This window comes from Triturus cristatus, chromosome 3_1, assembly GCF_964204655.1.
Source record: "Triturus cristatus chromosome 3_1, aTriCri1.1, whole genome shotgun sequence".
Lineage (NCBI taxonomy): Eukaryota > Metazoa > Chordata > Amphibia > Caudata > Salamandridae > Triturus > Triturus cristatus.
Genome location: NC_140583.1, coordinates 276,188,052 through 276,210,329, shown reverse-complemented (window position 1 = coordinate 276,210,329; position 22,278 = coordinate 276,188,052). Strand labels below are relative to the sequence as shown.

The following is a 22,278-nucleotide window of genomic DNA, read 5'->3' as shown; positions in this document are numbered from 1 at the left end:
GCCTCTTTATATGGTACTCAATACCCCAGTTTTTCCACATCCAACCACTGTCCATGTTACTTTCGCCCAACTTAATGGGTCTCAGGTGATGGACTGAAAGGTTAAGTTAGCCCAACCCAGGTTGGATCTCATAGCTTGTAGGACACAATAGATGTCAGTAGTTACTTTGACTGTGTAAAGTAGCAACACAGTCCTAACAAGGCATCCTTTGCAAGTACAGAGACAAAATAAAACGGAACCATCTTGTATAATTGAATCAAACACGTGCTGCATGGACCGCCAAATAACAATAAGTGAGCAGATTATTATTGAATTTACATCCCCCTAAAATTCACAACTTTCAGTTCACAAAAAAAAGAAGAGGATTCTTTCCCTTCTGCTTGACACAGATTTTGATCTGGAGGGCCATCTTTCACTGAGTTTCAGAGGTTGACAATGGGTTCCTGGAGGACCATCAACATCTGCAATCTGCGTGATCGATTTATGGATAGAATTATCAGGTGTCGTTATAAAAAGTCATGGCGCTCCCTGGCGGTGCTCCTTCCCCGGCCTGCTGTTCTACTAGAGATCCTACAAGGCTTCTCTTTCACGTGCACAAAATAATGGATATTTAATGAGAGAAAGTGTGCAAAGTGCATGGCGTTTGGCCAGAAAGAATATTGTGGAGATGATATCATTAGCGCCAGGACACCGCAAGGTAATCGTGCGCTCTATAAGTCATAATAACATAACATAACATCATATCACAGATATAGAGTACCAGAATATCATCTTGGTAATTATATTCAGGTAGGTATAGATTTACTATGCTTAACTCCGTATCTGTATAGCCTGAAAACATATATATTGGAAGGTACATATAGGTGGACATTTAGGTAATTGGCATCTTTGCTTAAATATTTTTGTAGCACAATATTTTGTATACGATTTTATGGTACTACCCCAAAAGATTCATTTTTGGATAGAAATTGAATCTTTAATCTCCCTTCTAAATAGGATGAGCATATATGTATGCCTGCAAGTGTCTGAACAGTGCTACTAACTCCAAAACCTTGTTGAACTGTACTGAAGACTTCATAAGGCTGGCGCCCTCATGCCCAGGCAAACCCGCGTCACCTACCAACATTGTACCCAAGCAGGGGTGGTACCATGCCAACTTGTGTTGGGCTTTCCGTGCTGGGGTCACCATTCAACAGTTTTTTTTTCTGGCCGAACCAGGGTCATCACCCATGTCCCTGTCAACCAGCAGGGCGGTGTGCAGCAGGAGAGGGGCAGAGGTAAACTCTATTGTAACATATATTGCCTATGAGAGGACGAGAGAGGGATGCAACCTGATGGAAGCCACTCTAATGCCCCTCAATGTCTTCCTCTCCCTGGCCCTCCCAGAGGGATGAGAGGGAAGAATATACTCCATGCCCTTGCAGTCATTGTCCTCTCACAGAAGACTTCAGTTCTCGGGTAAGATGAAGATGCCAATTACAGTTTTGACCCATCAGTGCAGAAGACCTTATAGGTGGCAGCAGGGCCAGTGTTCGCGCTAATTTAATCTTTTGACTTCTCCATGTAGGGATCCTATGAGGTCTCCTGGGAGTAGGTTATCGTGTACTCAGGCCCCATTGCCTCTTTTACCACACAAGTCTCCTGCAGGGTTAAGGGAGGCTTTTGGTGCTTGCCCACTCTAGGGAGGTAAACTGGTAACCCTGAGCCTCGTGAATTCTTTTTTGTTCATAAATTGAGCCCTATGAGTGCCATTGGGCTGGGAGTTCACTTACTTGGCGCTTCACATTCTGCTGTTCCATCGGCGAGGTCCTGTTGTATACGCCTGAAAGAAAGAAAGAGAGTGAGTGAGCCTGTGACCCTGGGTGCGTGTGCTCTGTGGTCGGCCAAGTGTAGATACTGACGGTGCAGTGTTTCTTCCAGTCAAACGCAAGGACGCATCGCGCGCATTAGAAAGTAATCATTTATTAGGAATAAATAGCAGTGCCAACTCAGGCGGGAAGCCTGGGCCCACAGACTCCCTCTGGAATCTCAGTTCACTTCCCCACACTCTGCATTCCATCCTGAGAGTCCGGAAGTGATGCCACAGTGTGCAGTTCACTTCCCCACACACTGGATTCCATCCTGAGAGTCCGGAAGTGATGCCAGAGTGTGCTCTGGACCATGAGGCATGTACTAGGCCGGAACATAGAGCAGTCATTGGCAGGCTTTTGAGGGATGAACTGGGTCAAGTCAGAGGCTGTTACAGGGAGTGTTTGGTTTTGCGAGGCTTTGCTAGTCGTGGTTATCTGCTCATACAAGGGCCCTTGTTTGCTAAAGGTTGTGCGGGAGAACATACAAATTAGCACTGTGCGCGGGGCCCTTTAACATGGTTAGTAATTTGACTCTGCACTTTGTGGCACATTGCATCGTGCGAGCACTTAGTGAATAAGTGCCTGGGTGTTGTGTAATTCAGCACTGTACACACTATAGTCAGTGTCTGCCACTGGGAGAGGGCTGGATGCAGGCTGTACATGGTGTGATCAGTTTCTAACACTAGACGTACGTGGCATAGTCAGTTTCTGCTACTGAGTGCGCTATGGGTGTTCAGGCTGTACCATTATGAATCAAATGTCAACATTGGGCGTGCTGTGGTCATTTAGCACGTGAGGTTATTGTCAGATGCGGACACTGGGCGTGGCCTGCTGTGGCATTTCGTGCCTTAGGATTGGGAATGTCGTCAGACGATGACCCGAATGTGCATCCGGAATGTGACGCTGCAGTGAATGCGCTGACGCACGGATGCAGGGTGTGCTGTACTGAGTGTGTCCAGTGTTGACATGTTGCATGCTGTGAATACTTAGGACATTCCTGATTGTACTGGCATGTAGTTACGAGTGAGCTCCGGATATTCAGTCAGAAAACCTAAAGGTGATGGGTTGAATGCTTGAATTCATCTCAGCCACTGGCAATTCCACTCGCTGCAGCCTACTCCTTGGAGTTTTATTTGCCTGGCTTGCCACAAACATGGACCAACCTTATGCAAATCAGCTCTGATCCAACTCCAAGGGAAGCAGCCCAGCCCGAACTGCAGGGTCAATATTGCTATTTTGGAGTGCATTTTTATTTGCAAGATAGGTACAAAGTTGCTTACGCTGGGAATCAAGTAAATAAATCAACTTCCCGTTTTGGTTTCTACATCAAATGCAATGTTAACGAAAATTACTTTTAAACATAGTTCCCTTATAAGGTAAATATGAGTTAGTCCCTGGAGTGTCATGCCTTTGTCTTCGAAGAACATGTATTCGACCTCACATGTTTTTAACATCAAATGTGGACTGGCCAACACATCTCATTAGTGATTTTGAAGAAAGTGTCTCTTTAATTGTTTTTAGCTCAGATCAGTGTTTAGCCAAGGCATGGTGTGGAGGTAAGGGTATCCATGCGGACCTTACCAGTTGCTTAAGGATTCGAAGAATGAAAGCTCCTTAAGGTTTAGTTCATTTTTCAGATACTCAGGATTTAGTGTGTAAAAGAGAAGCAGCAGACTTCCGGCGTTTCAACAACTTCTCATGTAGCACATTGTGTATTGGTGAGAACCTATCTTTCGATTTGGACCGCACTTTCACATACACATCGCGCCTTACTTCGGCAGCTAACACTTCGTGGTCATTTCTGTTTCGAAGAACAGGCTGGTCTATGGGCGCTGGTGCGGCTCATCGAGCTGCAGCACGAGGTTGATGGCCCCTTTCTGCTGTATCAAGGTGAGCAAAAAACACTGGAATGGAAGGCGGTCCAGAGTGTCTGCTACTGGTTGAGAAACTCAGAAGTTCTATCCATCCATCACTTTTTATGTCAGGCTCCACAGTGCAGTATAGACATGTATATCCGCTCTCACTGCAGGATTGCCGTCTCACTTCATGCCATTAGCTATAGGTGGTGTATTTTATTCTGCTTACTATGGAGTACCTGTAGTGCAATGAACGAACGCTGAATCGTCACTCATTAAAGTATTTGCCTCATAAATGTATTTTTATAAAGAAAGCCATTGATTTTTTTTTTCATGGTAACAGCCTTTATTTTTAAAGTCAGTTAGTCAGTATTCAATGCAAGTAAGACCTATTGTCTTTATCACTGCTTGTTGTATTTCTTTGCAGATGTTCAGTATTGTACTGGGTGTGGTCCCATTCTGAGACAGGGTGTTGTTAGATGCTGTTACTGAGGGTGCTGTGGACAAGCACTCCACTGTGCATGTCGGGATGCCTGCACATGGTGTTATGTGCATATAGAGGTGATGTGGTTATAGATCAATATACATCATTTGTAGATGCTGATTCTGTTGTCTACATTGAAGGATTCCACATTTTGTGGTTCTGTACTATAGCTGACTGTTCGAAGGAATATTTGACCCCCTCTCTTCTGTGCAGATGGGAGCTGGGTGTGTTCTAAAGGGAATTCAGTGTGTGATGCTGTGCGTATGAGGGGTGTCCCATGTGCAGTGGTGTGTGCATGTACTGGAAGCTGGTGATTTTGTGAAGCTGGTTTTGTGTTTGGACGGTGTGTATGTGATGCTGGGTGTGTTCTACAGCTGCCTTGTGTGTGGGTGTGTACATGGGTGTTTGTTTACGTACGGTTGGATGTCAGGGCTTCCTGAACATGTTGCAGGGGATACATTGAATGTGGATTTTATGTGCAATGGATATTTGTAGCAACAGTTGAAGCAGAACCCTCTGCAGTGGTGAGGAGGTACCCTAGATTTAAAGAATACATCCATGAACTGTTCGAAATTAAGACAGTTATTCAGGCCTTGTGGTGACATACCCTTGAATCCCTAGGATCGACCTGCAGGTTCCATTGGCCCAACCACAGTAGGGGTCCCTCGCCATGACACAGCTCTGGCAGTCTTGCTGGTACCCATCGCACCAGTCCAGGGGCACCTCCACCACCTCTTGGGATGACGTGATGTATAGACGTTTCTGTTACAGGATAACAAAGAGTAGACATTCACACAACAGAATAATCCCCACTAGGTTGTCACAACTGCCATCTTTTTTTTAGAAAAATTAGCAATTAGGTGTTTACTTTGTTTGAGAGGACCCGTCAATTCTGATCTGGGATGGGACCTTGCAAAATGTTAAATAATTTGAGCACCAATAGCTGACTGTAAGTAAGGTTTGAAGGTCTTGCCACATTTCCTACAAAAGTAACGCGCAACAGGGCAGGGAGCGGGCAGGGTTGAAGGATTGAAGCGGGGTGGTATAGTTGCAAAGCGAGGGTTGTGCAGAAGTGATGGTCTTCGAAAAGACACTCTTCGAGTAAAGGGGCTGGCTAGATTGGAAGCATCCTGGTGGGAAGGGAGAATCGGCATTCCAGAAACAAGCTGCACAGTGATTGGAGGATCAGGGACCAGTAGGAAGCGTCTGGGGCAGGGGTAGCACAGGCGTGAGGGGGCGAGGGGGCTTTTATGCAAGGGAGCAAAGATTTGGTAGATAATGTGGAAGATGTAGAAAGAGGGGAGGATATAAAATAGAGCTTCATAGAGTGCGCCAGTGAGAGTAGATCTGTTGAAGAAAGATAGATGTGGCATGCTGGACTTTTTCTGAAAACAAGCAAAAAGAGCTGTTTTTCAAGAAAAGATACCCAGCTTTTATCCTTAGATAACACAGAGGAGGATGCCTCACTATTCCACCCAGCCGTCCACTCTCATACCACTCCTCACAATACAACCACCACCATTTCCAATAACGGTCACTCCTGTAGTAGCCAATGAGGAGCTGCTCAGTCGTAGAGTGCCCAGTAGTTACAGGCATGAGCTGTGCAGACGAATGCACACATGTTGGCACGTGAAAGGCCTGTGCTCTTAGTTGGGGCCTAGGTAAAGTGACCAGTAGTCACACTGGAGATGGCGGTGGTCAGACTGAATTGTGAAGAAAGACCAACATCGCTGTCGAATCCTGGCCCAGCCAATGGGATGTTTCTCCATCATTGATAAAGCATCTAGAGGCGGTATTTCCTTCTTAGACCCATCCCATATTAGGACCGTGATAGAATGTGATTGCTGCTGCTTTGAATGGACTGGGTGTCTCCTAGAACTGCAGGATACTTTGCTGTAAGTGAATAGTGCTGGTAGTGAGATGTGCTCAGGTACAGATTGACTATAGGTAAGTGCCCGTTCGGCCGCAGGGAACATGCCTCTATTGCAGGTTCCCAGGTGATTTAGGGCTGCATCACTGCACTGTCCTCTCCCAGGCAATGGCATTCTTTGTCAGAGAAAACCCAAAGACATGGCTAAATACATAAGGATTGCTACAACTCAGTTCAGCACAACCCCTAGTGTGCTGCAGAGGTTTCCTGCTGAGCCACGTGTCTTTCGGCAGGCTTCACTCCAATCCCATGCGCTCCGTCTCTCTCAATGAACCTCGGCATCAGTAAACACAATAAAAACAATTGTGAATTTAGAGACTATAACCTACGATGTTAGTTAAGGGATCCAAAAGCCCCGAAGAATGCCCCAGACCTGTTAGGCTAGAATTGGTGGGCAGAAACATGTTGGCTGATAAGAGAGGGTCTGAGTCATTGCCCTTTGGGTACCTGCTCGTCTTTGATTTTAAACATACCTGGGGCCCTCACCAAAAAGGGTAAACACTGAAGAACCCCAAGGTATTTTTAGTTTGTCTGAATCCTGCCTTGTCCAGTAATTTCTATCTAGGAAGTCCCTCTTACATGTGTGAGGTTTCCTCTTCCATAAAGGATGGATTTACGCCTAAGCTCAGCATATGTCCTGTGACATCCAAACTCTTGACCTGCGATCGTGTCTCTAAGATTAGGAAACAATCAACCTTCTCTTTCCCTTTTCTTGCTTTACGATCTGCTGTACTCTTTTAGTCTTTTTGTTATTACATAAATATTCCCCACTCCCATGTCACACGTATCTTTGGAGGCCTTACTCTACTCTTATGCCACCCATATCTCTGCAAGCTTTTCCCCACTCCAGGGCCGGACTGGTAACTAAAAGCAGCCCTGGCAATTTTGTCACACCAGTCCCCCAGTTTTGCAAGTGTAAAGCACTGCTGTTTTGTTACTGGGGCTGATATACAGCACAGCTGGAAAACCGTCTCCCAGTAACAAAACAAAACCCTCCACTGCAAAACCCACCCCCACCCTTCCAGCCTCACGGGGAAATGCCTGATGCTCGCTAGGGCCTGTCCGGCCCTGCCCCACTCCCATGCCAACCGTGTCTCTGCAGGGCTCTGCAGGGCTGACCGAATTTGTATGCAACTCATGTCTGTGCAGGCCTTACCCTACTTTTGTGCCACATGTGTCTGCAGGCTTTAACCCATTCCCATGCCATCCGTCTCCCTGCAGGCTTAAATCACCCCATGCCGCCTTTCTATCTGCAGGCTTTACCCCACTCTTATGCCATACATCTCACTGCAGAGTTTATCCCAATCCCACATAACCCATCTCTCTGCAGGCTTACCCCACACCCATGCCACCCTTCTCTCTACAGGCTTACAGAACTCTACTCCAACCGTCTCTCTGCAGGCTTTACCCTTCTCCCTTGCCACCGTTCTCTCTACATGCTTACCCCACTCCCATGCCACTTATCCCTCTGCAGACTTTCCCACACTCCCATGCCTCCCTGCTCTATACTTCAGGGCTTATACCAGTCCCGAGCCACCTTTCTCTCCGCAACTTACCCTACTTCCAAAACGTGTCTCTCTGCAGGTTTTACCCTACTCTCATGCCACCCATCTCTCTTCATGCTTACCCACTCCCAGGCCATCTGTCTCTTCTGCAGACTTTCCCCCACTCCCTTGTCACCGTGCTTTACCCTGCTCCAATGCCACCTTTCCTTCTGTGAGCCTTACCCCACTCCTACGCCACCTGTCTCTCTGCAGGCCTTACCTCACTCCCATGCCACCTGTCTCTATGCAGGCTTTACCCCACTCCCATGCCACCCGTCTCTCTGCAGGCTTTCTTTACCTCAATCCTGTGCCACATGTCTTTCTGCAGTCTTTACCCCACTCCCATGCCACCCATCTCTCTGAAGGCTTTACCCAACTCCCATGCCACCCATCTCTCTGCAGGCTTTATCCCACTCCCATGCCGCCTGCCTCTCTGTATGCTTTACCCCACTCCTGTGCCATCAATCTCTCTGTAGGCTTTGCCCAACTACCATGCAACCTGTCTCTCTACAGGCTTTACCTCAGTTCCATGCCACCGTCTCTCTGTAGGCTTTACCCCACTCACATGACAATTGTCTCTCTGCAGGCTTTACCCCACGTGCATGTCACCAGTCTCTCTGCAGGATTTACTGCATACCATCGCAGAAGTGTAAGGGCAATTGTCGCCGAGGCCACTCTCACCTTTACAGAATCAAGCTCCATGGAGTGGATGGAGGTTGGGTGCCGGAAGGGATTAATCTCCAGGATGTTGACAACTGCCCCGTTAACTTCAAGGAACTTGTGGACAGTCCCAGTCTCTGTGGGATAAAGAGATAAGAAAGGGACTGTTATTGCAGAAACACATGTCAGTAAATTTACCACCTTATTCTACAACTGGGCTCCGACTGAGCCTGCTAGTTTTCTAATGCTGTGTAACTGTTTCATGCACTTTCTTTCGAGGAACAAACCTGGTTTAAGAATACTACTTCATACTGAACTGAATTCAGGGGCGTATATTCAAGAAGGGTGTATGAGATGGAGTACCTCGAATAAATGTAATTCAAAGTCAGTTCACATGCCTGCTGTACTTGGCCGGTCAGGTTTGCAACCAGCTGCCTATTGTTATGCCTGTTTCTGCTAGTTTTTCTGCCTTCTGTTTTGCCTTCTTAGCTTATCTTTCTGCTCTCTGTTTTACCTTTATGCTCATCTTTCTGCCCTCTCTTTTGCCTTTTCTGCTTGTTTTTCTGCCCTCTGTTTTGCCTTTCTGCTATTTTTTCTGTCCTTTGTTTTGCCTTTTCTGCTCATTTTTCTGCCCTTTGTTTTTCCCTCATCTGTTCTGTTTTGCCTATCCTGATCATTTTTCTTCCCTCTGTATTGCCTTCCGGCTTGTTTTTCTGCCTTCGGTTTTGCCTTTTCTGCAAATTGTTATGCCCTCTGTTTTGCTTTTTCTGCTCGCTTTTCTGCCACCTGTTTTCCTTTTTCTACTGATTTTTCTGACCTTCGTTTGTGCCTCCTCTGCTTGTTTTTTGCTCTGTTTTGTCTTTTCTGCTCATTTTTCTGCCCTCTGTTTTGCGTTTCCTGCTCGTTTTTCTGCCCTCTGTTTTGCCTTTTTCTGTTTTTCCGCTGCCCTCTGTTTTGCCTTTTCTGCTTGCTCATTTTCCTACCCTCTGTTTTGCCTTTTTCTGATCGTTTCTTTCCACCATCTCCTCAAGTCCTGTTGCAGGGGGAACTGCCACAACAGAGACCTCGCATCCCAGCGCCCAGATACCCCCAGGGGTGCCAGTGCCGCCCTCTCCAAATGATGATTGATTGAGTCCAGTTAATGTCCCTGTAGGTGTGTCTTTTGAGGGATCTCTTTCAAAGAGAGAGAGCGTGTTGGCAGGTGTGTGTGTGTGTGTGTGTGTGTGTGTGTGTGTGTGTGTGTGTGTAATCATGATTAAGGGCCTTTGCGAAACTCGCTGTTTGTCAATAAATAAATGGATGCCAAATGGAGAGTTATGCAGGCCCTAGTGGTGCAAACCCTTCAAGTGATCCCCATTCAGCCCAAGGCCACTGAATATCTGTGAGCTATGGGAGACTCAACGGCCCATCATCACATTTTGCAAAAGGGGAGGCCATCATTTTGCGTTACGCCACTGATACCAATATCTTCTCCTGGTCAGGAGTTAGATATATTTTGTGTTTGTGTGTCAGGAGAGATTACTACCAAAGATCATAGTGCATCACTCAGCTATGGCTAGTGGGGGTGACTATCAAGTATGTGAATGTGTGTGTAACCCAGCACTGCAATAGCAATGACGTAAGGTCAGAACCATTTTCTTTCTCAAAGCCCCATAGTTGCCAAATTTCCAAAGTGCAAGTGCTACGAGTTGTTTCAGTCGAGGTTTTTATGTATTCTGGGATTTTATTGTCCTGATTTTAAAATTGGAAAAACAAGACTAAAAGTCCCAGAATGCAAAAAAAAAAAAAACTGGACTAGTCACATCTTGTTCCGGAAAACTCGTTAGGGCTGTAGCTCTGTTCGGTACTCAGCCGTGGAAGAGTGGCTATGCTTTCCACAGATCCTTGCTATATAGCTGTGATGAAGAGGTGGGGAATAGTACGAATTTCTGGTACTCGGGTGCATGTATAGCAGCACATGAGTGTGTTCCTATGTGTCAAGAGGGAGAGAACTGTGGAGGGGGTTGGAGGGCAGGGGCGTGTTGGTTGTGTGACGTACAGAAAGAGGGTATCTGACAGAGGTAGAATGCGTGTGCGTATGTGGGAGAAATAGGGCGAAGGCTTCTGCATGTCAGTGATGAGGCGCATTGGCAGAGTTGTGTCTGACTCCCATGGATAGAAGGGGTTCTGCAAGTAAGACAGTGGCGTAGCTTGGGGGGGGGAGAGGGGTCTGCCCAGGTAGCACTTTTTTGTCGTCTGTCACCTCCCCCACCTTCCCCTCGCACCTGCTGTCACTGGGTGGAAAACTCCGGGATCGCCTCGGGCGGCGAAAGCTCCAGTTACGGCACTGAAACAAGGTGCACTGGCAGAACCCTTTGTTAGGAATAGAATAACAGGGAGTGATGACGGCCAGGACTGAAGTGCCTTTGTAGAGCTGTTTGTGACCCGAATGAGGGGGATAGGGATTGGCAAAGTCAAGAGCGAAGTATATTGTGAGCTCACAATGCTGACATCTTTGCGCTTCTCAGTGCTAGGACTGACTGGGAGCAATAAAAGGGATATGCATAATATTAGCCTCCGTGCCTTTATTAAAATCATGATTTTCTACTCATTTCTAAATGTGGAAAATCTGCATTCTCCTTTTAAAGCGAAACTCTTCCTGTACAAGATGACCTGTGGGTGCCAAAATCAGAGGCAGACACAGGATATCTAGAAATAAACCTCTGCTTGAAGATTAATTAGTAATAATTGCAACTCACTGCTACTTATTTCATCTGACTTAAAAGGAGAATGCATTGTTTTGGCTAAGTTGAATTCAAATTCATGACCACGCCTCATCTTTGAGATAAAAAGCGACATCAAGTGAGCGACCAGATTTGATCGAACATGTGCGCCACATCAGGTTCTCTCTGTCTGTTCAGCAGAGCCGTGAATATTGAGTGGCAGTGGTTCTATCTTTTATACATTCATGTGCATAGAGGCAATGGGATAAATACCCCAAAAAACAGATCTAGTGTAGGCACAATGATATTTGTTTCCCAGGGTAGGTGAATGCCCTTTTCAGCAACCAAAGAAAAGTGAGAAACAGTTTGATTGTCTGATTGATTGGAGAAAGGTTGCAACGCGCCAGTGCTTAACTTGAGCCAGTGGTTTCCGATGGTCGGCACCGGCACTTAATTGTCAACTCTGGTGATTGTGACAGTCTGCCACAAGGTGGCTCTGTCTCTCTAATTTAGAGGTGACTGTGAGAAGTTGGCCTGATATGTAGTGCTCACTATTCTAGTGATCACTGTGTATCATTCCAAACGACCCTTATTGATGATTGGTTGTAAGTCAACCTTATAGACCAGCTATCCTAGTAACGTGGATACGAGCAGTCTTAGGCTAAACTCTAGAGGGCGTGTTAAGCCAGCTGTTTACCATCACATATACCCCTTGAACACCAAGTGAAAGGACACCACACAAGTTGTTATGAAAATAAAGGATATTTATTTATAACAAGACTACCCTGGCTCTTTATGAGTCAGGGAGCTAAGCACACTACAAAACTCTTTAGGAAAATACTTCAGTTGCACAATTTACACAAATGCCCGAGGGGCACGAGAAACCATCTACACTAACAGTGAAATGCGAATGGTTAGAGTCTGGAGGTACTGATTCCGGAGTGTTCCGATCAGTGGGACTAAACGAAAAAGGAACTGGACACTTGTAGAGCGAACCTGCGATGGAGCACCGAGATGCTCGAGTTACCTAGCCCGGAGGCTGCGGCTGCGTGAAGTTCGGCAAGATGTCGGGAGTCCTCGTGTAGTCTCAGGAGCCTGAAAGAAGAAGTTGCTGGCAGGCGACCAGTGACGATGTTCAGAGCGATCCAAGCCTGGATCGGTGATGAAGGAAACCTGAAAGCAGAGGGGACTCAGTTCTCAACCGCTAGCCAGCGATCGTGTGGGTACCAGGGGGGTACCGGCTGAAGTCACCTCGACCAGGTGAGTGGGAGACGTCGGACTCGGCTGTTCCTCGGACAAGGAGGCGCGGCGGCGACCAGGATGGAGGGCGAGCTGTCCCACGAAGGTGTCTGCTGTCGATGATGCTGGGCCCAGGAAGGGGCAGCGGATCTTGGCAGTGGCAACCCAAGCGGGGGAGTCAAGATGGCGTCGGGAGTGGACCAGGAGGGTCCGTGGTACTCCTCTGTTGAAGGGGAGCAAGAGCCAGTCTGGAGCAACCAGACCGGTGATGCAAATAATCTTGGAGCGTCGTGAAGAGGGCCACAAGCCGGTCGGCAAGTGGTCGGACAACGCTGGGAACAGCAAGAAGCGGAAGGGCCCCCACGCAGATCTCGTGGATGCTGGGGAGACAGACTTCGATGCTGGAGCTGCTCAGGGTTTAGGGCTTCTCAAACCCTAGGTGCACTCACTCGAGGGTCCCTCGGTGGGCGTGCTAGATAAGCGTCGTGCAGGTTCTGAAGATAGCCGGTCCCGCAGGTCTCGTCACACCTACGACTCTCAGCTGGGCTGATGAGGTAGGTAAAAGGTCAGAGATGGCAGGGAACTCGGGTCTCGTCGAGCTGGGCAGTCTTGATCCGTAGGAGACGTACAGCAAACCGCAAGCGCTTAGGTGGTGCCTGCTGGTGCAGGGTGGCTACTCCTTAGCCACAAGGGAGAGTCTTCAGAAATAGTCAAGAGTTCCTTTCGTGGAAAGTGGTTCGTGATTCGGAGTTATCCGATTATCTGATTATCCAATTTGGGAAGGGGACTCGCTCCTACCTTTATTCTAAGAAAAGGGGCTGGCCCGTGACTAGGTTCTACCTATGGGTGGAGCCAGGAGGGGGGTGGTTACACCCCTATCCTTTGTCCGGCTTCGCGCCAGCTCAGGGGCTGGTGTGCCCCCGAAACTGGTTTGAGCCGGGCTATGCACAGTGAGCACCGGGGTGCCACTTGCAATCACCTTCCTTTCAGCCCTGCCTACCTGGGATACACAAACCCTGTCTGGGATGGTGCTAACACCGCCCTCGACAGGAAACCCTTTGTCCAAGCTCCCCTTGCTGGAAGGTCCCCCAGCAGCAGGAGGTCAGACTTGTGTCTGGTGGCAGCATCCATTTTGTGATGCTGAGGCTTGAGTCAACTTTAACCGGGGTTCAAGGTTACTTCCATGTCGTGTCCCTCTAAAAGGGGGGAATGCTAACCCCGTCGCCAGGACTGGCGAGGGGTTCGTATTCCCATTCGTATGACACCTTACTCGACATGTGTAGGTGATGTGATGCCAAAGTTAGCAAATAACCGCAAGGATTATAATGCATTAAAAGTAGTTGGCCCGCGTCACCATGGAACGGCTATTAGGACTTGGTTCCGCAAGCCGTCGACGGGCTCAGCTCGCGCCAGAGCACCGTCCCACATGATTCCCTGCACTCTGCCTTCAGGATTGATAAGGCCTGCTATAGGAGTGACTGATAGGAATCCATGTGTCCATTTTAGGGTTTAGGTGTAGGAATACTACACCTACAGCAACGGGTGATTACACCACGTGGCCCCAGCTGTCGTGCAGCCAGTTGTGTCAGATTTGGGCGGCCATTCCAGGGGTGGCATAATACATGCTTCAGCCCCTGGTAGGCCCTGGGTACACCGATGCCCTGGATACCTGTGGTATGCTGAGACAGGGACTGACAAGGCGGCCCAGTTCCAATTAGTGGATGCACCTAATGTACATGTGTGTTAATTTCGAGAGAGAACAGCTAGGCTGTGGGTCTGATTGGCAGGCCCACAGCCGGAGAAAGTCGTAAACCAATGAAGCAAAAGCAAAAAATCTGGGTGATCATAGGATTGCAGACCCTACTCTCCTACATGACCCCCCCCCAAACTTTGGGACAATAAGCTAACCTTGACCAGGTGAGTCTTCTTGCTCTAAGTGGAAATACCTGGAGAGCCCATCTGCATTGCCATGATCAGTGCCAGGTCTATGCTCCACTGTGAAGTCCATCCCCTGTAGGGAAATGGACCACCTAAGTAGTTTGGGGTTTTCACCCTTCATTTGATTTAGCCACAAGAGGGGCTTATGGTCGGTCTGAATCTTGAAGTGAGTGCCAAACAAGTATGGCCTCAACTTCTTCAGGGCCCAAACCACAGCAAAGGCCTCCCTCTCAATAGCTGACCAATTCTTCTCTCTGGGGGTCAGCCTCCTGCTAATAAAAGCTATGGGCTGGTCATGACCATCAAAATTCAGTTGCGATAGAACAGCTCCCACACCCAGCTCCGAAGCGTCTGTTTGGACAATGAATGGTTTGGAGTAGTCTGGACTCTTTAGGATAGGTGCTGTGCACATGGCCTGCTTTAGGTCATCGAATGCCTTCTGACAGCTTGCTGTCCACTGAACTTTTTTTGGCATCTTTTTACTTGTCAGGTCGTTTAGCGGGGTCACAATGGATCCATAATTTCTGACAAATTTCCGGTAATAACCAGTCAGGCCCAAGAAAGCTCGAACCTGAGTCTGGGTGGTTGGAGGAGCCCAGTCCTGGATGGCCTGTATTTTGCTCTCCAATGGTTGAACCTGGCCTCCACCTACAAGGTGGCCCAGGTATACAACCTGTGTCTGCCCTATCTGGCACTTGGTGGCCTTGATAGTGAGGCCTGCCTTCTGCAGGGCCTCTAACACTTTCCTCAGGTGGACCAGGTGATCCTCCCAGGTGGAGCTAAAGACAGCGATATCGTCCAGATACGCCGCACAGAAGTCGTCCAACCCAGTGAGAACTCGATTCACCAGCCTTTGGAAGGTGGCAGGTGCATTTTTCAAACCAAAGGGCATTACCACGAACTCATAATGCCCACCCGGGGTAGAAAATGCTGTTTTGGGCTTGGCCTCCTCAGCTAACCTGATTTGCCAATACCCAGCTGTCAGGTCAAACGTACTTAAGTAGTTGGCCGAGGCCAACCGGTCGATAAGTTTGTCTGCTCTTGGTATCGGGTGGGCGTCAGTCTTAGTGACCGCATTGAGACCTCTGTAGTCCACGCAAAACCTCATCTCTTTCTTACCGCCCTGGGTGTGAGGTTTCGGCACGAGCACTACGGGACTAGCCCAGGGGCTGTCCGAGGGTTCAATGACTCCCAGCTCCAATATTTTCTGCACCTCTGTCTTGATGCAGTCTCTGACATGATCAGGTTGCCGATAGATTTTACTCTTTACGGGCAGACTGTCCCCAGTGTCGACCTCATGGGTACACCACTTGGTCTGACTGGGTGTCAGAGAGAACATATGTCGAAAGGATTGAAGAACCTGTTTACAATCCTCTTGTTGATGTCCAGAGAGGCTGCCACAAAAGACAACACCATCTACTGATCCATCGTCAGGGTTCTGAGAGAGCAGGTCCGGGAGAGGGTCACTCTCCTCCTCCTGTCCCTCATCTGTGGCCATGAGCAAGCCCATGCCCTCCCTGTCGACATATGCCTTGAGCCTGTTTACATGGAGCACCCTGTGGGGGCTCCGGGGAGTTCCCAGGTCTACCAAGTAGGTGACCTCTCCCTTTTGCTCAATGATCGTGTGGGGCCCAGACCATTTGTCTTTGAGTGCCGCTGGGGCCACTGGCTCCCGTACCCACACCTTCTGTCCAGGCTGGTACACAGTCCGGACAGCCTTTTGGTCGTGCCAAGCTTTCTGTAATTCTTGGCTCGCCTCCAGGTTTTTATACGCCTTTTCCATGTACTCCGCCATCCGCGAGCGGAGACCGAGTACATAGTCCACAATGTTTGATGCCGGCTTTCTGAGAGGTCTCTCCCATCCTTCCTTTACCAAACAAAGGGGTCCCCTTACAGGATGTCCGAACAGAAGCTCAAAAGGGCTGTAGCCAACCCCCTTCTGCGGGACCTCTCTGTAGGCGAACAAGAGGCAGGGTATCAGGACATCCCATCTCCGCCGAAGCTTTTCAGGTAGTCCGTGAATCATCCCTTTTAGGGTCCTGTTGAATCTCTCAACAAGCCCATTGCATTGTGGGTGATAGGGTGTGGTGAACTTGTAGTTGACACCACATTCCTTCCACATAGCAGTCAGATATCCCGACATGAAGTTTGCACCTCTGTCTGAGACGACCTCCTTAGGGAAGCCCACTCTGGAGAACACTCCAAGTAGGGCCCGTGCCACCACAGGTGCTGTAGTGGTCCTAAGGGGAATAGCTTCAGGATACCTGGTGGCGTGGTCCACCACCACCAGTATAAACTTGTGCCCTGATGCTGTCTGGGGTTCCATTGGTCCGACAATGTCGATCCCCACTCGTTCAAAGGGTACCCCCACCACTGGTAGTGGTATGAGGGGGGCCTTTGTCGTGCCACCTGACTTACCACTGGCTTGGCAAGTGACACAGGAGCGGCAAAACTCCTTCGTATCTTCGGACATGTGGGGCCAGTGAAAGTGTGGAACAATTCTGTCCCAAGTCTTATTCTGGCCTAAGTGACCTGCAAGGGGAATCTCGTGGGCCAAGGTGAGAAGGAAACCTCTCAGAGACAAGGGGATGACCAGCCTCCTGGTCGCACCAGGTTTGGGGTCTCTTGCCTCGGAGTACAGGAGTCCATCGTCCCAGTACACTTTGTGGGTACCTGTGGCGTTCCCTGCAGCCTCAGCAGCGGCCTGCTGTCTGAGGGGTTCAAGTGAGGGGCAGTCTAACTGTGCCTTCCCCAGGTCTTCCCTGGAGGGTCCCCCTGAGCCCAGAAACTCAACCTGACCAGGTTCAAGCTCTTGCGGCTCAGTTTCCCTCAGTTCTTTAAGGTCAGCCTCCTCGGAGACTTGATCCACGACCTGGGGCAAGGGGGAAGGCGAAGCCGTACCCTTACTGCTCCTTTTCTTGGAAGGTGTCTGGTCCGTTCTTCCAGGATCCAGCACCTGTTCAGTGGGGCATCTTTTGGCCTGTGACCTGGTCACAGCAAGGACATGTGCTGGCAAGCCTAACATCTCCATGTGAGTCCTCTGCTCCACTTCTGACCATTGTGACGTTTCCAAATCATTGCCCAACAGACATTCTACGGGGAGGTCTGAACTAACCACAACCTTTTTCGGGCCACTTACCCCTCCCCAGGAGAAATCAACAACTGCCATACTGTGATTGGTAGTGACGTTGCTGGCATTGGTCACTAGGTAACTGGTACCTAGCATGATCTGTCCAGGGTCCACGAAGTTAGGCGTCACCATGGTGACACTGGCACACGTGTCCCTGTAGGCCTGAGCCACTTTTCCATTTATCAAAGGTGTCTGTCTGTATTTGCCCAACGTATTGGGACTGGCATCAGGGGACATATCCATATCCCCTGTACAGACAAGGACGGCCTGAGTGAGCGTGCCGACTAAGTCGTCACTCCCCTCGGTTCCCAAGGTTAACCCAACTAATGCCTTGGGAGGCGCACTACCACTGCTGACTGTACTAGGGGGCGCAGGTGCCTTAGGGGCTGCAGTGGCAGGAGTTTGCCCTCCTTTCTTGGTGCACTCACTAAACCAGTGAGTCTTACTTTTACAGTATTGGCACCACCTTTTTGACTGGCCTTCTTGAGTCTTCTTCTTCTGTGAAGCCTGACCCCCACCCTCTTTGGTTTGTTGGGGACCTGTCGAAGACTTCTGGTCATTTTGTTTGTTCTTGTTACCCTTTTGGTCTGCTTTCTTCTGACCACCCTGGTTCTGATTCTGGTTCTGCTTGACCCTTGTTCTGACCCATCTGTCTGCCTTCTTTCCCAATTCTTGGGGAGAGGTCAGATCCGAGTCGACAAGGTGCTGATGCAACAATTGGTTCTGACAGTTGTTTAAAATCTGTTCTCGCATGATAAGATTGTACAATCCTGTGTAATCAGTAACCTTGCTACCCAGCAACCAGCCTTCCAAAGCCTTAGTGGCACAATCGACAAAGTCAGCCCAATCCTGAGACTGAATTTTCTGGGTGTCCCGGAACAGCACCCGGTACTGTTCCGTGGTTAAGCCGAACCCATCAATCAGTGTGTTCTTCAGGACTTGGTAGTTGTTAGCATCCTCAGCTCTTGTAGTGAGGAGCTTGTCCCTTCCTTTACCTTCAAAGGAAAGCCACAGTATAGCTGCCCACTGACTTGGGGGGACGCACTGGACAGTGCAGGCCCTCTCCAAGGCAGTTATCCACTTGTGGATGTCGTCCCCTTGTTTAAAGGGGGGCACTATTTTACTCAGGTGTCTAGTGTCTATACCCCTGTCTTTCTCTCTATTGAGAATGCTGCCACCAGTGGGATCTAACCCACTTAATTTCTGCTCTCGGGCCAAGGCAAGTCTTTCTTTGGCGAGGGCAAGTTCTTCCCGCTCGATCCTCAGATTGACCTCCCGCATCTTTGCTTCATGCTCCCTCCTCTGAGGGGAAGTCATTCCTCTCTGAGAAGGTGCCTGAGAGACATGTGTATGAACCGATCTGCCAGAGCCTCTGGAGAGAGACCTAGCTCGTCCGTTCCCAAGGTTAAGCCTGCTTGAGCGTGGGCCCGGGGCTCCCCCAGTTCCATTCTCATGCCTGCTTAAGTTGGTCCTTGTAAGCCTGCCGACTACCACTGGACCTTTGTCTGCCTCGTCTCCCGATAACTCGTCCTCGTCCTCCTCCTCTGTGTGGAGGTCGAGGTCTGGGTCACCGAGGGTTCCCTCTAAGGGAGGCATGTTTCCATCTGCACTGGGGGGACCTGGGTTAGAGAACCTCCTAGCATCGTACGCCTCTAAGAGACCTATCAGTATTGCGATGGTAGGGTTAGAACCCTGGTTTAGCTTCCTGGAGGCACACAGTTGTCTCATCTCCTTGAAGCTAAGAGTTGCATATCGTGACACGACCTGTGGAGAGTCACTGACCACTAAGGGAGTCCCTGCAGACTCTCCGTGGACCGACATGCTTTCTAGTGAGGTGTAAGTGTTGCACCTACCTACACTATGGGTTTACCTACTGATCCCTTGCTAAGAGTTGTAGTCAGGGTGTGCTAAGCCCTGTTACACTACAACAGCTGGTTCAGTAGAACTCGGAGTATTCTAAGTTAAGTTATATGTACCTGGGTACTTATGTGATCTTTCACTGCGATATTCTTAGGATACGTGTGTGGTAAAACAACAGCAAGCTCAAATCCCAACCGCTGCTCACCAATGTGAGAAGTTGGCCTGATATGTAGTGCTCACTATTCTAGTGATCACTGTGTATCATTCCAAACGACCCTTATTGATGATTGGTTGTAAGTCAACCTTATAGACCAGCTATCCTAGTAGCGTGGATACGAGCAGTCTTAGGCTAAACTCTAGAGGGCGTGTTAAGCCAGCTGTTTACCATCACATATACCCCTTGAACACCAAGTGAAAGGACACCACACAAGTTGTTATGAAAATAAAGGATATTTATTTATAACAAGACTACCCTGGCTCTTTATGAGTCAGGGAGCTAAGCACACTACAAAACTCTTTAGGAAAATACTTCAGTTGCACAATTTACACAAATGCCCGAGGGGCACGAGAAACCATCTACACTAACAGTGAAATGCGAATGGTTAGAGTCTGGAGGTACTGATTCCGGAGTGTTCCGATCAGTGGGACTAAACGAAAAAGGAACTGGACACTTGTAGAGCGAACCTGCGATGGAGCACCGAGATGCTCGAGTTACCTAGCCCGGAGGCTGCGGCTGCGTGAAGTTCGGCAAGATGTCGGGAGTCCTCGTGTAGTCTCAGGAGCCTGAAAGAAGAAGTTGCGGGCAGGCGACCAGTGACGATGTTCAGAGCGATCCAAGCCTGGATCGGTGATGAAGGAAACCTGAAAGCAGAGGGGACTCAGTTCTCAACCGCTAGCCAGCGATCGTGTGGGTACCAGGGGGGTACCGGCTGAAGTCACCTCGACCAGGTGAGTGGGTGACGTCGGACTCGGCTGTTCCTCGGACAAGGAGGCGCGGCGGCGACCAGGATGGAGGGCGAGCTGTCCCACGAAGGTGTCTGCTGTCGATGATGCTGGGCCCAGGAAGGGGCAGCGGATCTTGGCAGTGGCAACCCAAGCGGGGGAGTCAAGATGGCGTCGGGAGTGGACCAGGAGGGTCCGTGGTACTCCTCTGTTGAAGGGGAGCAAGAGCCAGTCTGGAGCAACCAGACCGGTGATGCAAATAATCTTGGAGCGTCGTGAAGAGGGCCACAAGCCGGTCGGCAAGTGGTCGGACAACGCTGGGAACAGCAAGAAGCGGAAGGGCCCCCACGCAGATCTCGTGGATGCTGGGGAGACAGACTTCGATGCTGGAGCTGCTCAGGGTTTAGGGCTTCTCAAACCCTAGGTGCACTCACTCGAGGGTCCCTCGGTGGGCGTGCTAGATAAGCGTCGTGCAGGTTCTGAAGATAGCCGGTCCCGCAGGTCTCGTCACACCTACGACTCTCAGCTGGGCTGATGAGGTAGGTAAAAGGTCAGAGATGGCAGGGAACTCGGGTCTCGTCGAGCTGGGCAGTCTTGATCCGTAGGAGACGTACAGCAAACCGCAAGCGCTTAGGTGGTGCCTGCTGGTGCAGGGTGGCTACTCCTTAGCCACAAGGGAGTGTCTTCAGAAATAGTCAAGAGTTCCTTTCGTGGAAAGTGGTTCGTGATTCGGAGTTATCCGATTATCTGATTATCCAATTTGGGAAGGGGACTCGCTCCTACCTTTATTCTAAGAAAAGGGGCTGGCCCGTGACTAGGTTCTACCTATGGGTGGAGCCAGGAGGGGGGTGGTTACACCCCTATCCTTTGTCCGGCTTCGCGCCAGCTCAGGGGCTGGTGTGCCCCCGAAACTGGTTTGAGCCGGGCTATGCACAGTGAGCACCGGGGTGCCACTTGCAATCACCTTCCTTTCAGCCCTGCCTACCTGGGATACACAAACCCTGTCTGGGATGGTGCTAACACCGCCCTCGACAGGAAACCCTTTGTCCAAGCTCCCCTTGCTGGAAGGTCCCCCAGCAGCAGGAGGTCAGACTTGTGTCTGGTGGCAGCATCCATTTTGTGATGCTGAGGCTTGAGTCAACTTTAACCGGGGTTCAAGGTTACTTCCATGTCGTGTCCCTCTAAAAGGGGGGAATGCTAACCCCGTCGCCAGGACTGGCGAGGGGTTCGTATTCCCATTCGTATGACACCTTACTCGACATGTGTAGGTGATGTGATGCCAAAGTTAGCAAATAACCGCAAGGATTATAATGCATTAAAAGTAGTTGGCCCGCGTCACCATGGAACGGCTATTAGGACTTGGTTCCGCAAGCCGTCGACGGGCTCAGCTCGCGCCAGAGCACCGTCCCACATGATTCCCTGCACTCTGCCTTCAGGATTGATAAGGCCTGCTATAGGAGTGACTGATAGGAATCCATGTGTCCATTTTAGGGTTTAGGTGTAGGAATACTACACCTACAGCAACGGGTGATTACACCACGTGGCCCCAGCTGTCGTGCAGCCAGTTGTGTCAGATTTGGGCGGCCATTCCAGGGGTGGCATAATACATGCTTCAGCCCCTGGTAGGCCCTGGGTACACCGATGCCCTGGATACCTGTGGTATGCTGAGACAGGGACTGACAAGGCGGCCCAGTTCCAATTAGTGGATGCACCTAATGTACATGTGTGTTAATTTCGAGAGAGAACAGCTAGGCTGTGGCTCTGATTGGCAGGCCCACAGCCGGAGAAAGTCGTAAACCAATGAAGCAAAAGCAAAAAATCTGGGTGATCATAGGATTGCAGACCCTACTCTCCTACAGTGACCACAACAACAGTTAATTATTAATTCAAAATACATTAACAATGACTGTTACCTGCTACCCAAGTCATTCTTATAGCTGAGGGGCCTGGAATAGTCTGAGCGGTCACACTTGTAAGAGTGTGAGGGTTAGTAGTCGTTTTGTTACTATCGATTGCAGCATGGCAGGGGCAATGCGTGGTGCAAGCTGCAGTGGCCTGTTGACGAAAGACTTGGCACTTATTTTTTTTACAAATTAAGCACTACCCTGTGCCACATCAATATCAATGATATCGATCTACAAAT

General features: G+C 49.4%; 1 protein-coding gene across 1 annotated transcript in view; it reads right to left on the bottom strand.

Moving 5' to 3' along the window:
- The window catches only part of SEMA7A (semaphorin 7A (JohnMiltonHagen blood group)), a 162,862-nt gene that overhangs the window by 5,278 nt on the left and 135,306 nt on the right, over positions 1-22,278 (bottom strand). Inside the window, exons 11-13 of the mRNA XM_085643886.1 lie at positions 8,346-8,461; positions 4,798-4,952; positions 1,773-1,822 (exon numbers count right to left, since the gene is read on the bottom strand). Of these exons, the coding sequence (XP_085500012.1) occupies positions 1,773-1,822; positions 4,798-4,952; positions 8,346-8,461 (321 nt within the window). The remainder of the gene's footprint in view (positions 1-1,772; positions 1,823-4,797; positions 4,953-8,345; positions 8,462-22,278) is intronic.